The sequence below is a fragment of the Brachycentrus maculatus genome, unplaced genomic scaffold (genome assembly GCF_059751285.1).
Source record: "Brachycentrus maculatus isolate JH-2025_06_01 unplaced genomic scaffold, ASM5975128v1 h1tg000244l, whole genome shotgun sequence".
Taxonomy (NCBI): Eukaryota; Metazoa; Arthropoda; class Insecta; order Trichoptera; family Brachycentridae; genus Brachycentrus; species Brachycentrus maculatus.
In genome coordinates, this window is record NW_028280995.1 from 1,579,934 (window position 1) to 1,595,426 (window position 15,493).

A 15,493-nucleotide genomic window follows, 5' to 3' on the forward strand; every position below is an offset into this window, starting at 1 on the left:
AATAATACATAATTCACAACATTTTCGGGTCTAAATCCTTGTTCACAAATTTGGGTTTCTTAACTTAGGAGTCATTTTTACATACATTTTGACATCTAAATCATAGGTAGAAATGTTAAAATGACATTTGACAATATTTTGACAAAATTTAGACATCACAATCACAGGTAGAATGATGAATGTTACACGCGTGTAAAGTAATCACTAAACCAGCCTATGACAGGCCATAAACCCTGTAAATACCCAGACTTACATATATCTGAAGACGTCTAAATGTAACAATACAATATTGCTCTAATGAAAAAAATACTCTCTATTACATATAATTCATGTTACCGACAAAATATTGCAAATACAATATTTAATAATATATGATCAGTAATCATTGTAAAGAAATTTTTGTAATAAAAAATCAGTAACAAAATCAGAAATTTATAATCGTTTTAGTAAAATAAATCAAAAGTATGAGTCGTTACGTATTTTTTTATTTTACTCATTTTTATATACCAAAACGTTTGCCTTAAGAGGGTACGCGACTAAATGAAGGTTAAATGAGCTTATCTTTAGTACGCCTCCTCGCAATCAATGTTTTTACTTGTCATCTTTTCAGTAAAATGTGAATCGTAAAACTTAGCTTTGCCTCGGAATTCTTCAATTCGATTTTAAGGCGGCGTGGATGAGGCATGTGAACGCATTCACAAAACACGTTAAATTTTTCTGCAGTTTATCGAAAAGTCCATATATTAATTTAAAAATAAGCGGATCCTCGCACACTGTATCCTTTTCTTTTCGATTTATACATATAAACTATACAAAATGGCGATCCGTTAAGTTTTTGGAAATTTGTTTTAGAATTATTGGAGGCTATTGCCTCTTATAAGTGGTCATTAATACAATTTTTTTTATATTTGGGAGTCACCCAGAGAAAATATTTTTCTGCCAGTCTTATTTGTAATTTAAAACAAAATAATAATTTTAAAAATACTCCATTAAACCTCGTAAAATTATAATTATTGACAAAATCTTGAGTGTATCCAAATCATCTTTTACAAATTCTTGGTCGAAACCCATTAATGTTTTTTTAAACACCGTTTTTGTATTGAAAATAATAGTTTTTCTTCGATATAAATGTACGGTTTTTAAAAAAAAAATGAAAATATTTTTTCAATGCATATTTTTTTTTCTTTAAGAGAAATATTTGTGTTTTTATTATTTACACAAATATTTCAATTTCATACTATTTCTGTGAGCCTAAGCGGCTCATTATTAGAAATAGGTATCAAATTGTGATACTCTGACCTAAGAGTCCGCGACACTAACCACGGGACCACAACCAGACACACATTCTAAAAAACAAACAAAAAACAAAGTATATTCTATAAAATATCGGGCGTGAAATGACGTGCGGCTTCTAGCGTTACCAAACGCTGAATGAGATCTGTTATTGCGAGTATCCCCTCAATGAGAAAAACAAAGAAGATATTTTTTTTAACTAATTTGTTTATCCGATGTATTTATGTAATAACAAAAAGTCGTTTTTACGTATTATTTGGAATTCCTCAGTATTTACGCAGTTTTATTAAAGCTGGTCGGAAAACTGTGCCAGTACGGATGGGGGTAGGGGTAGCATAAAGCCTCCCCGTAGCATTCATGCGAACTTTGCCGACTGAATGGCATTCTGTAAGACCTTGAGCTTTGGTGAAAAGATCGCACTTGGAGCGGTTGCTAGTATACATATATTATATATCCATCACATTGAAATGGGCGAATTTGTATCATCTATAATATTCCGTCTTTTTAGTAAAAAGTGTTTATTTTTAATTTAAGCTTTACGTAGTAAATAGCACTATTTCATAAAATCTTTTGTTACACGTTTTCCATCATGTATTTAACGTTCAAGATAACACTGCTTGTATACGATGCAGTGCTTTGTGCACCATTAGATGCGGATAAGGGTTTAAAGAAGAAGAGAGTAAAGTACGGTAAACACTTTCTCATTAATTGATTCGGCAGTTTTTGTGATAAAATCTATCCATTTTTAATTTGAGTTTTACAAATTAAATAACACGTTCTCTTAAAATCTTTTATGCCACTTGTTTGCATCATACGGTGTTTGAAAATGATGCGGAATACATTGAAACACGTGTCACAATGGATTTTTAGAAATAGTGGCATATTTAAACCAAGTAGAACTTAAATTAAAAGTAAAAGAAAATCATTTATGACATGCAATCAAATACGACATGGCCGAATGATACGATCTATTTCAGTTCTACCTACTTCTATAATAGTATCTATAACGATACTTAAAATTTTCATATATACTGACAATGTTTTTATTTGATTATTAAAGATCGCTAATTAAGTTTTATTTCACACGACTAGTTTTGAAAACTGGAGATGTTTTCACCGTGTTTCAAGTGTTTAATTTTTAACAGTCAACATGTCATTTCACAGAGTAAATGCCAAATCAATAAATAATATGTTTTTATTTGATTTGTTCAGGTACCGGGCTGATAGATGAGGCAGAATTTCTGCAGTGGGTAACGAAGATCCAGGCATTACAAGGGACGCTCACTGGAGAGTCGGGTGACTCAGAGGACGAGATAACCAGAGACTTGTTGGCTGCCTTCAGGTAATTTTTAGTAAACTACATACATTCAAAATAGAATAACCGGAGTATGTTACACATGACTGCATTGAGTGTTCGACCAATAATAGAAGTACGTGCAAGGCGATTTGCACGGGCACCGAGGCGTAGTTGGGTAGACGCTCGACTGCGAAACTGGCGGCCAATTGAAAAATGAATTCAAGAATGATTTATTTTCAATGGGAGTTTGTAATGTGTTTTTCACATTTGCCTTTCCTATCCTTACCATCCTAAAACTTCCAGTAAAACTAACAAGTTCTTGCTACACACGCAAGTCGTATTCCAAACGAAGGTCGTATACCAAGCAAAATGTTTCGCGTCCAAACATGACGTATACCAAGTTGGACTTATTCCAAAGCAGACGTATACCGAGGTTCCACTGTATTTCAGTACTCACCGCTTCGATGTGAATTCGGAAATACCTCCGAACACAGCCCGCATTATCATCGTAATAATTATAACCGAATGGCGTATCGCAAATCTCTAAATCCCTGGCCTCCCAATGTTGCCTAATATATAATGGAATGTATCCCAGATAATCAGTTTGCCAAATTGAATCGAACGTAAATACGTTATACATACATACACACATACACACATAAACTCAAATCCTACCTCAAAAAGATTGACATGACAGTGACAGCGGATTACTTCAAATGGAATTTACCTACCTACCTACGCAGATGGGATAAATTTAATAAGATTAAGTACCCAAAATGCCCACACGTTTTGGAAAATCTTTTACAACATGTAAAAAAAAAATATTCAATAAACGGAAGGGTACAGGTTGACGAATATTTTTAATCTGGCACCTTCCCATCAAAAAAGCTAGAATGCCCCTCGTAGAAAGAGGGAAGCAATTTTTTTACTTATTTCTCAGCATTATTTTTATCTCTTCGGGACTCTTTTTTCCCTTTAAAAGACTTCTCGAGCGCCACTTTGAGAAAGACTGCTGCAACATCGGTTCTCAAATATTTTATTAGCACCCCCTTTCATTTATAATTACTTATCATAACCCTCTTTAGTACCTTTGGCATTGAATTATGACACTAAAACAGATGGGCTGTAACGAATTTTATTTTTTTCGTACTTTTTTTTACAAAAAAACGTCAAAATGTCTAGAGTGGCATTTATTTAGGTGATAAGCAAAATAGTAAGATTTTTTTTTGGAATTTTAGAAGAGCCTCGTATAAGGCTTATTTTATTTGATAATGTTATGATAATAAATTACACGTATAGGTTATAGTTACATTTTAATTATAACATTTTGTTTTAAAATCACTTTAAATATTTTATTATAACTTAATTGTCTACCGGTTTCGAAGCTAACCGCTTCTCATCAAGACTGATTAATACTTTTATGGTATTAATCAGTCTTGATACAGAAGCGGTTAGCTTTGAAACCGGTAGACATTATAATTAAGTTATAATAAAATATTTATAGTGATTTTAAAACAAAGTAACATTTTAATTATAAAATAAAAATTACAAAGTTAGTGCTTCAAATATAAATTATAAAATAATATGTATTCCTCATTTCCAATGTGAAAAAAAAACAGTGCAATGAATATGAATAATTTTACAATTTTGCAAATGATAATAATATTAGAAATAAATAGATTTTATATGCGTGAATTAAAATTATGAAAATACTCTGAGCACAATGGTTCTTCGTTAACGTAATCAGTTTTCCTCCTACAGTCACTATAGTGGCATTTAGATCAAGCAAGTTTTAAAGTAATTTACTGTTTTTTTTAAATACTTAAAAAATATGTCAGCATTTTTAACTTAGCTTAACTCATACGAGGGCTCATTGTAAGAGAGGGTTAAGTTCGTTAAGTGTTCTTAACGAATCTGATTACATTAGTATGATAGTATATTATTCTTTTTTATGAAATTAACGGATAAGCCTGAGGGATAAAATCGTTATCGTTAAACTACCTGAGTATTTACTGCAATAAATTATAACATTTTAATATCGATATTGAGATCCCGTTTTCAATCAATTAATTTTTGTGGCGACTTCGTGTGGGATTATATTTTATTATTAAAAATACATACCGCTCACTTCTTTTAACAACGTCAAATATAAAAAAAACTTGACTTTTCAGGAGATCGTTTTTAAAGTTTAAAAATATAACGAAATGTATTAAAAATAAATATCAAGCCACTTATTGAACTCTCTACCGTGCAAATGATATGTTTAGGTAAACCCTGAATGTTTTTTCTTCATTTGTAAAATGTTTAGTATATTTAAAAAAATAATTTAACAAAACCTTTTCTTCAAATCGCAAAAACAACACTTTCTGCCCTGTAGCGGGTAAATATTAAGTTAAAAATAAAAGATCCCGCTTTTGGTGGGATATAGTACATTTTCTGGGCATTCATGGAGTTTTCATAAAGATTTTGTTTTGATTAATTGACGATTGATTGATTTTTCTCGATTGCAGGGTATTCGACAGAGATTGCAATGGTTACATAACTAAGGACGAGCTACGCAGCGCCCTGGAGATGATTGGGGAGCCCGTTACAGACGCACAACTCACACAAGTACTCGCTCTTGGGGATGTAGATAAGGATGGGAAGATCAACTATGAAGGTATACTAATTTCTGTCAACCAACTAAGAAAAGCCATCCTCTAACGATGTCACGTGTCAGGCGTAATCTCTCATTCCACTGGGTTAACTGGAAAGCTAATTATTCGGGAGTCATTGAAAAAATATTTTATGAAAACAAAAATATTTCATATTATTTTTTGACATCTCATCAAAGATGAAGAAGAATATGGAAGTCTGGGCATTTACGGGGCTGACGACCGTCATAGGCTGGTTTAAGTGATCACTTTACACACGTGTAACATTCACCAATTCTACCCATTATTGACAACCACACTACTCAAATTTTTGGAAGTTCTACATATGTATATGAACCAATTTAGAAACCTTGTTCTTGAATCACTAGAACTTCATTAGAGACATCTATTGGTGAGATGTAAAGAAGCTTTTGTGTAAAGTGATCACTTAAACCAGCCTATGACGGTCGTCAGCCCCGTAAATGCCCAGACTTCCATATTCTTCTTCATCTTTGATGAGATGTCAAAAAATAATATGAAAATAACTCCTGTAATTGGAGATAATCCAGATTTGTGAACAAGTATTTGGACACACTTAAAATGTTGTAAAAATATTTCATTATAGTACCTTTAATGAGGGCCGAACACATTTCGGCAGTGTAAAGGCAAAGGGGTATATCTGTCTCAGACCAAATTTTACAGGAGAGCAAAAACTAACCTGTGAAATTAAATCTTTTTTCGGATGGCATATGTACATATCTTAATAAAACTAAATAATTATTGCAACTACAGCTATATCCTTTTGCTGGATTATGGAATACACTATTTTAGACATTTTGCGGAACAAAATTTGACAGATATACCCCTTTGCTTTTACACTACCGATTTGTTGTCTGCAGTGATAGAATAACAGTATATCACTTATATCGCTCACTCCTTTCAAGAACGTCATAAATAAAAATACTTGATTTTTCAGGAGAACGTTTATAAGTTTAAAAATATAATACAATGTATTAAAAATAAATATCAAACCACTTATTGAACTTTTTACTGTGCAACAGATCTTTTTAGGTAAAACCTAGAGGTTTTTGCTCCATTTGAAAAATATTTAGTATACTCAACAAAAAAAAATTAACAATACCTTTTCTTCTAAATGCAAAAACAACACTTTCTGCCCCGTAGCGGGTAAATATTAAGTTTAAAATATGCGTCTTTTGCTGGGATATAGTACATTTTCTGGGCATTCCGAAAACATGCTTAACTGGAAATTGACGATTTTTGATTTATGACGTTCTTGAAAAGAGGGAGCGATATGTTATGGCTTAAAGTATTTGTAAAATACCCTAATAAGTTTTTCATTTATTCCTTAGTCGTCAAAATATTTCTGATAACTATGAATATTTTTTCCATTTTAGACTGTATCTAGATTTTTGAGTATAACTTGTTAGCTATGAGCAATAGAAACCGATAAAAACTAGGTGATTTTTAGCGTATAACACACACTATGCATTATGTTTCAGACACTTAACGAATAAAATAATCTTTATATAATAAAACAACTTTGTTTTTAACTACTTTTTATACTCCAACCGGTTTCGACAAAAACCCTAATAAAAAAGTGATTAAAAACAAAGTTGTTTTATTTTATTAAGTTTTTAAAAAGTGACAAAACATCTACGTTAAACATTCAAGAAATACAAGAAAAAAAGCAATCAACGATATTTCAAAATAATCCATGAAAAAAAGTTATTACGTGTTTAAAAAATGCATTTTAAAATTTTCATCAATTTTTTTTTACGAAATCATTAGTTTCAATAATTCGATATTAACTTAAAACATGGTGTACCTACATAAAACTGATTAATAACTCCCTTTACATGAGCTTACTTCAGTCGGCGAGTGTATAAATATTTACATTAACCTATTTTTTTTGTTTCAGAGTTTGTGAGGCTGCTCTTGTAAATGAAGAAAAAAAAGACCTACCGAGAAGTGATTTTATACATATATAATATTGATTTTTAATTAACCTACTTATTGTGTATGTACACCTAATGTTACATAAAGTTATACCCAGCTATGGTTGAATATTATAGGTGTACTCAAGTGTACATTTTGTAGATTAGTGCTTAGAGAATGTTATATTTTCAAGTCACACGATTACATCGTAACGAGCTTTTGATAAAGACGTAATAAGACATTAAACGATAAAAAGGCTAGAGGAATCAATGAGTATTGGCCCGAAGATCCGACCAATGTTAGCCTAGAGGGCCGACCGAGCTAGCATATTATAACGGTCGGCAAAATACCACTGTTAAAACGATAAAAAGGCCAGTGGAATCAATGAGTATTGGCCCGAAGATCCGACCAATGTTAGCCTAGAGGGCCGAACGAGCTAGCATATTATAACAGTCAGCAAATTACCACTGTTAAAACGATAAAAAGGCCAGAGGAATCAATGAGTATTGGCCCGAAGATCCGACCAATGTTAGCCTAGAGGGCCGACCGAGCTAGCATATTATAACGGTCGGCAAAATACCACTGTTAAAACGATAAAAAGGCCAGAGGAATCATTGAGTATTGGCCCGAAGATCCGACCAGTGTTAGCCTAGAGGGCCGACCGAGCTAGAATATTATAACGGTCGGCAAAATACCACTGTTAAAACGATAAAAAGGCCAGAGGAATCATTGAGTATTGGCCCGAAGATCAGACCAATGTTAGCCTAGAGGGCCGACCGAGCTAGCATATTATAACAGTCGGCAAAATACCACTGTTATCTGCTAGGTATTTTAAATATCAAAAAATTGTTGAATATGTATATTTATTGTTAATTACAGTTGAAACATGTAAAAAAATTGTTGAACATGATATTTTTGTAAATGACCTTACCCATTTTCCTAGTAATTATTTTCTTCCCAACGACTTTTATTTAATATTTCTTCCGTTAAATAAATACATAGTTTGTTTTCAATGAAACAATGAGATTTGATAGAATTTATTTATGAATAAAATATTTTGTCTAACAAATTTATATGTACATAAAAAAATAATACGTTTTTCAATTACTTTACATCAAATCGTGTATTGGAAAAAAATTTCTATATATTGGTGTTTATAAATTCAATGTTAAAGAAAGCTTCTTTATTACATATGCGTAATAAAACGCTTCTTAAGATGCCTTTCGTGCATGTTTTTAATTTGATCGCAATTAATTTTAAGGAATAATGTTACACATATTATAAATTAAGTAAAAAGATTTGTTTGTTTACATTTTATTTTGTATAAATGTTGTGATTATCTCATTTTCCTATTAATCGATTGTTAAACTATACAAAAAATGTCACCCATGTTATAAAAAGGATTATTGACTCATAAATATCTGTTTTAAAATGCTTTCGGAGCAATGCTAATAATTAACAAATAATTATAATTAGTTTATTGATACAGCGAACATTTTTTTATAGTAAAATGTAATTCAGTACTAGTCAATAGATATTATGGATCTTTTAAATAAATTATATATTTATTGATGCTGTAAATTATCATATAAAATAAATCAAATCTTTATTTTTGAATATGACATTTTATATACTTTGTAAAACGTTTGGTTAAGAAAATTATTTAATTATGATATGTATATATTTCTAATTTTAACAAATCGTCACATCAAAATTATTAAATATGTATTTAATTGTTTAATCAAATATTAAACTTATTAAAACAGACAGTATTTTTTTGCCCCTTTTAGAATTATTGACACTTTAACCAATTTTTAATTGTAAACATTTTTACTGACCCTAGATTGACCTATTTCACAAAACCACACGCAAAATTACAATTCACAGGGATTTCACACATATCGGGTAAAGCAGTTATGAATTGTGAGTGGGTAATGTAAAATAATGTTCGATAATTTTAAGCTATGGTACTAACGAAAAATGGAAAAAATACATTTAAATGCAGTCTTATACAGAAGAATAGTCCATTAATAAATTGAATAAAAACATATATTTAAAAGGTTATTTTCGCTAAAAATTGTACGGAAGACCTAAAGTTCGTGAAAAAAAAACAAAAATGAAATTTTTCGTGCAATTGAACATAATAATAATATTTTATTCCGCTTTGACTTAGCGATGGGTATGACTGAAGAATAAAAATATTTATAAAAAAAGAACAATACGTGTGGAAAAAAAAAACATCTAGAATAAAATAAATACATGCGTGGAAAAAAAACCCACTTCTTTTCATATTCTTAAGCCGCTTAAATTAATAAATTTAAATATTTTATCTGAAAAATTTATTTAATATCTACTTGTGAATGTTTTCGGCGATTGAATTACCAATGTTTACCATACCGAGAACTTAAATTTTCATTAATTTAACTTCTTTATAAATCTTTTGGTAAACCCTGTAATTTTTCTGTAACACAGATACTTGAAAGTTGGTAAAAGGTAAGTACTCGTATGTATTGTTATACATTACGTACATAAGTATGTATGTTAGCATAGGTTGGATATGGCTTGGAGAGTCTTACGCAAGTCCCTTTTAAATTTGAATTTAATTAGCGAGCCTCATGTTTAATTGAGAGTAAAATTAAACAAAATTCTATAAAAAGTTATAAAGAAAAAAATAGGGAAACTATTTTTGTGCCGAAAACATTGACAATCGGAAAACAAAAGAACTTAAAATTAGTAATTTTTTTAAAGTTATACCAATCAAATGGTAAAAAAATTTACCTACCTTTTTATATACAATTTGTAATATCACGATGAATATTACTGTGTAAAGTGTGTATTTATTTTATTTTATTTTATTTAATTTCCAAACCTTGAGGTGGAGTTTGCAGTCCTCTAAGGCTCATATATATTCAAATTTAAAAAAGACCGAGTTTAATGGCATAAAAGTATGAAAATAACTATCAGAAAATTTAACCAAACAAGAAAAATAAAAGTACAGAAAAAAATCTAATTGTCTCAATGCGATACGCATCTTTGAAAAAATCATTTTAAACCAACATAAAGCCAATCAACTAAATACTTGTTATAACTAAGTATCAAATAAAAAGAGATTCACTTACATTCAGAAACAATATCAAACGGTGCACTAATATTTCCAACTTGCTATTATTTGTTTAATTCACTTAAGTAATTCACAATCACAAAATTTACGCATGAAATTTTAATCGATATGGTGTTTTTATTATTATGTAATGTTGAATATTTGAAATTGTTGAAATGCCGTTGAAACAAAATTACACATAAAAGATGTAGTAAAAGAACTACCTCGCAGTATGTAAAAAAATATATACTGAATATTGTTGCTAAACTTGAACTCCACGAAAAATTGAAATTCCAAAGTGAAATCATTTATTTAACGTATTATAATAATTAACGTAAATCGTCTACATTGCAACAATTTTTTTTAATTCTCTCTATGTAAGGATTTTTTTATTTGGTTACATTAGGTACCTACCTGAAAATTCGCTACTTAATTACATTTTATTTTCGCTTGGCAACATTGGAGTATTTTTCATTTCTTAGAAAAATAAAGATGGCGGGTCGCGAGGCGGTGAAGGTTGCTCAAAAAGTTGTCAAACCAATATTATCTGTCGATGCTTCTGAAGCTCGTCGTCGGGTTTTAAATCTGTACAGAGTATGGTACAGACAAATCCCCCACATAGGTTAGTTTATATAATAATTTTAGTAGTTATTCACCTTGTTAATTTTTTGACGTTTACTTTATATTTTGGTTATGTCATCATAGCAATTGACTTATAAATAAAATGTAATAATTAAAATACATGCTTTTGTTTATTAAAATTGTCAGCGGTAAATATTTTTCATCCAAAATTTTTAAGTGCAACATTCCATGGAGTTACTTAAGAATCATCAACATTTTTGTAAACATAGTTTAAAAAAAAATACTACCTGGAAAGCTGACTACTAATAGAAAACCTAATTAAAACATATTCCAATGTTATTATTTTACTATTATCAGTCACTTGAAATGCCACAGGGTTATTTGTTTTTAGCCTTGGATTTCAGATATAAGGCTAGGGTAACATAAAAGGGAACTATGATTTATATTTCCCGTTTGTAAATATTCTCAGGGGTTCTCTGAATGCTCGTTTTCTAACGAAGATTGTTAAATTGCTGTACTTTAAATACACTATCGAGATAATTACATTAATATGTGAAGAAAAAAAATATCATGGTATATCTGCTCTGTATTTTTATTGGTAAGGTTTAAACTGTACTACAATGCAAAGCAGACTGAAAATATAAACACTGTCCCTGTACTCCATTTAAAGTAAATACATAATGTAATGATATTACAACATTGTTTACGGCATGCACATATTTGTGCGTTTCAGAAACTTTATGTTGCAGGGGTGTGCACATTTTTGTTCATTTCAGAAAACTTATGTTGCAGTGGTGTGCACATTTTTGTGCATTTCGATCACCCTCAACTTCATATACAAATAACACGTCTTGAATGCCTAATTTTTTGTCTTTCTTTGCTGTATAGTGAATAGGTGTCAATATAATACAAAAATATTATTGATTTATTTCTGTCATCATTTTTTCTATGCAATCTAATATCGCCCTCGTTACATTACATTTCTTCAACAAAGTTCACCGTGACCAATGTGTTAATTAATATATTGGATTATTAACACACTTTGGACGGGAAAGGTATTTCTACCCGTTCGGTCGATTGATGCTTAAGGACGGGAAGGGTATTTTTACCTTCTACGCCGGCCTCATTTCAAAGTCGCAAAGGAAGGAATTACACATTGAATGTTTTTATATGAACATTATATACCACTCTATTTGATAAGGTCTTAACCATATGTACTTAATTATGAAATTCCATCGCCAGCAGTCTGCAGGCATAAAAAATACCCATCCGAAATGTGTTGACTGTTTTTCACAGAGGTTCTTGAACAGTATTGGTTGTACTTTTACGTATGCTAAAAGTTGATGTCTCGGTAACAACTAGACATTGGCTAGAGTCTTGTGATTGATAAAAACTCATCAAATAGCAAGATACATGGTCAGATTGTTGATTGATCAATCAGACATTGTTCGTCTACTTATTTTTTAAATTAGAAATTCAGTAATCGAATCAAATTAAATTCAGTAACTCAAAGCCGTTGGATACACATTGAATTACATTGACAACTGTATTATTGTATGCTTTATTTCACACTGCTTTATTGTAAATGCTTTGCAATTAAATCCTTGTACTTATTCATTACAGTGAAAGATTATCACATTCCCAAAAATGAGGAACAGTGCAGAGCGAAGCTTCGTGAGATGTTTTACAAGAATCGTCACGTCACCGACATTAGGGTTATAGACATGCTTGTTATCAAGGTAATTAAATGAATTTGTGATATTTATTGAAATATTTTAAAGCAAATTGCCTATAGAGCAGTAAACATAAACTAAATTCCTTTATACTGTAAATATCAATAAATCGTGCTGATAATTACAAAAAAAGCAGAAATGATAGTATGTTAACCGGATCCACGCGGCTCGCATAACCGTATGTGTTTTCATAAAACATGCCCCATACGCGGCTGACATAACCGTATGTGTTTTTACTTTGCTCCAAGTTTCGAACCTCAGTTCAACTTGGGAGGGATTTTTTCATGGTGTGGAACTTTGGAAAAAATAATACGTCAATCCTTGGCCTTAAGACATCTGTTGAAATATCTGACTAATAATTTGTAACATCACAAGGATAAATAAAAGAACAGATCCCTGATTTTTCTTGAGGTCGGTAATTAGTCCGCGCCATAATCATGCCCTATATCTGTCTCACTCTCGACGCTACGCATCGCCAGTGGGTAAGAGCGACACACGATGCGTGCTTTGATTTATTTATGTTACGATCTTATTTGTTTATATTACGATATATTTCAAGAATAATGTGACACAAATATATTATAGAGTACCAAAAAGGCACAATGAATCCCATTGAATGTTTTTGTTTAGGAAAATAAATAGTTTCTTAACTTAATACATGATAAAAGTAATCATTTAAAAAACGGCAAAATACCGCAGCGCACGGGCGTCTCTTAGGAATAAAGTTAACGCGGTTAAAAGGTTAATAAAATTCGCCGTATTACAATTTGTGGGATACTTATTTTTATCTAATTTTATAAACATACTTTTTAATTTCAAAGATATGTGCATGAAAATTCTATGTTGGATGCTCTAAATGAATTTTATTACGAAAGCTGAAATACATTCATTGTGATAAATCAATATACATACTTGTGTACATTTAAATATAATAATGATAATCAACCAAAATGTCTAAATTATGAATAATTGTACTAACACATTGTTGGCGGGCGGTTTTTTCATCAACTCCATCCCTAATTTGTAAACTAATTATGTTTGTATACTATTAACATGTAACCTAATCACAAGTAATAGCAAACTCAATTCCAATCTGTGTACAATGGTTTTTGGCATCTCCCGCTCTACCAAAAGTAAGCAAATGGAACGGTTATAAGTGTCTCCCGCTTTCTACCAACAGTATGTCAAACGCTTCTAAACGTTAGTAAAAACCCGCAAATAGCGTTAATAAAATTTACTAAAGTATAAATTTTGAGAAGCTTATTTTTTCTAACTTTATAAATATACTTTTGTAATTTTAAAGTGTTCATGGTGAAAATATGTGTATGAAAATTCTATGTTGGAATGCTCTTAATGAGTTTTATTATTGATGATATTATTATAAATCAATACACATACTTGTGTTCATTTAAATATAATAATGAAAAGTAACCAAAATGTCTAAATTGTGAATACCTGTATTAAATTTCAAAATATATATCGATTGTTCAAAATACTTTGTATAAAATTCATGAAACTCTCCGCCCCCGTGATGTAATGGTGAGTGTCTACTTATATTCTGTGTTGCAGATCTCTGGTTCGAATCCCAGGGGGGGGCGAAAATAAACATTAGCGATTTTACACATTATTTATTTAATATTACTTTGGACTGGTCCCTGAAGCGCAGGAGTGACTTCCTTGCCTTCATATAAGTAAAAATCAAGATAACAATATGTCAATATGATGCAGTGCCCTATGCATCATTGGGTGCAGATAAGGGTTAGAAAATAATGAAATTCATAAAATTTCTTTTGTGATACCTACTTTAGCTCCAAATGTTTTTTGGTTTAGTGGCTTCAAAATGACTTAATCCAGGAGTGCTACATTTTTTCTTTTTTTTGCAGGGTCAAATGGAATTGAAGGAAACTGTTGAAATATGGAAGCAGAACACTCATGTAATGGCATATTTCAAAGATACGCACGAAGCCAAGCCAAAAGATTTCCTAACCAAGTTTTTCAATGAATAATAAATAGTTACTAGCACTTTTTGGTTTTTCCTTTTGTTGCTAAATTATAGTTTAATTGTATATAAATAATTTTCACCTTCTCCTACCCTAATTTACTTCTGTTATGAGATATTTGAAATTTGGTATATTATTTAAAAAACTGACAATTTTTATTGTCGTATCCATATTTCTTATATTTAAAATATAGAAATTAGAAAGCAAATAAATTATTATTAAAAATATGTGTTTTATTTATTTTAATATGGGTTGTCCTCTTTCGTAGTGTAGCGTTATTTGGCTGCTACGCATGAAGTCTCAGGTTTCATTTTTAAGGGGATAAAAAAAATGTATTTTATTGTCGATAGATAAACCTACGCAAAGTAAATGGTTTCAATTTGTAATTGATATCTCAAGTTTATTTTTTTAGAGTTATATAAATTCAAATTTTCCGCAGTGAATTGATGGTGGGACCCGTCGTGTGGTATGTTGCGCCATATTGTTGAAACCACAGCTCTATCACATCAATGCCATTCAACTGAGATACAAAGAAGTCAGTAAATATGTTTCTATAGCGCTACCCATTGACCATAACATTCTAGCCAGCATCTTCTTAAAAAAAATATGGGCCAATGATTCCACCTGCCCCACACAGCACACCAAACATTGACTTTTAATGGACTTATAATGGATTGAACGACACTTCTGGGTTCTCTTCACTCTAAATTTGGCAATTCTGCTTATTGACATAGCCATTTAACCAAAAATGTGCCTCATCAGTTAACAAAATTTTGCATTAGGTTCAAGGTGAATATAATTTTTGGCCCATTTTCACTGAACCTACGATGTGCGTAATGGTCAATCAGTTTATTCATGGTGAAATGGCAAAATGTACTGACAACAAATCAACTGTCTAT

General features: G+C 30.9%; 2 protein-coding genes across 6 annotated transcripts in view; both read left to right on the plus strand.

Annotated features, from left to right (window-relative positions):
* Positions 1-8,946, plus strand: part of Eip63F-1 (Ecdysone-induced protein 63F 1) — a 127,536-nt gene extending 118,590 nt beyond the window's left edge. For all 5 annotated transcript variants that reach the window (XM_088265215.1, XM_088265214.1, XM_088265216.1 and 2 more), the window contains 3 exons: positions 2,506-2,635; positions 5,101-5,249; positions 7,163-8,946. In XM_088265215.1, coding sequence (XP_088121341.1) covers positions 2,506-2,635; positions 5,101-5,249; positions 7,163-7,185 — 302 coding nt within the window. In that variant the 3' untranslated portion in view covers positions 7,186-8,946. The remainder of the gene's footprint in view (positions 1-2,505; positions 2,636-5,100; positions 5,250-7,162) is intronic.
* A 1,806-nt stretch (positions 8,947-10,752) lies between these two features.
* ND-B14 (NADH dehydrogenase (ubiquinone) B14 subunit) lies at positions 10,753-14,819 on the plus strand. The gene is made up of 3 exons (XM_088265283.1): positions 10,753-10,901; positions 12,485-12,600; positions 14,478-14,819. Exons 1-3 carry the CDS (start codon positions 10,772-10,774, stop codon positions 14,598-14,600), a joined length of 369 nt encoding a protein of 122 aa, XP_088121409.1. The 5' UTR covers positions 10,753-10,771; the 3' UTR covers positions 14,601-14,819.
* Positions 14,820-15,493: the final 674 nt, after the last annotated feature.

Coding starts and splice junctions, on each gene's coding strand:
- ND-B14 (XM_088265283.1), top strand. CDS start 10,772: ATGGCGGGTCGCGAGGCGGTGAAGGTTGCTCAAAAAGTTGTCAAACCA. Junction 10,902..12,484: donor CAGACAAATCCCCCACATAG/GTTAGTTTATAT, acceptor TATTCATTACAG/TGAAAGATTATCACATTCCC. Junction 12,601..14,477: donor TAGACATGCTTGTTATCAAG/GTAATTAAATGA, acceptor TTTTTTTTGCAG/GGTCAAATGGAATTGAAGGA.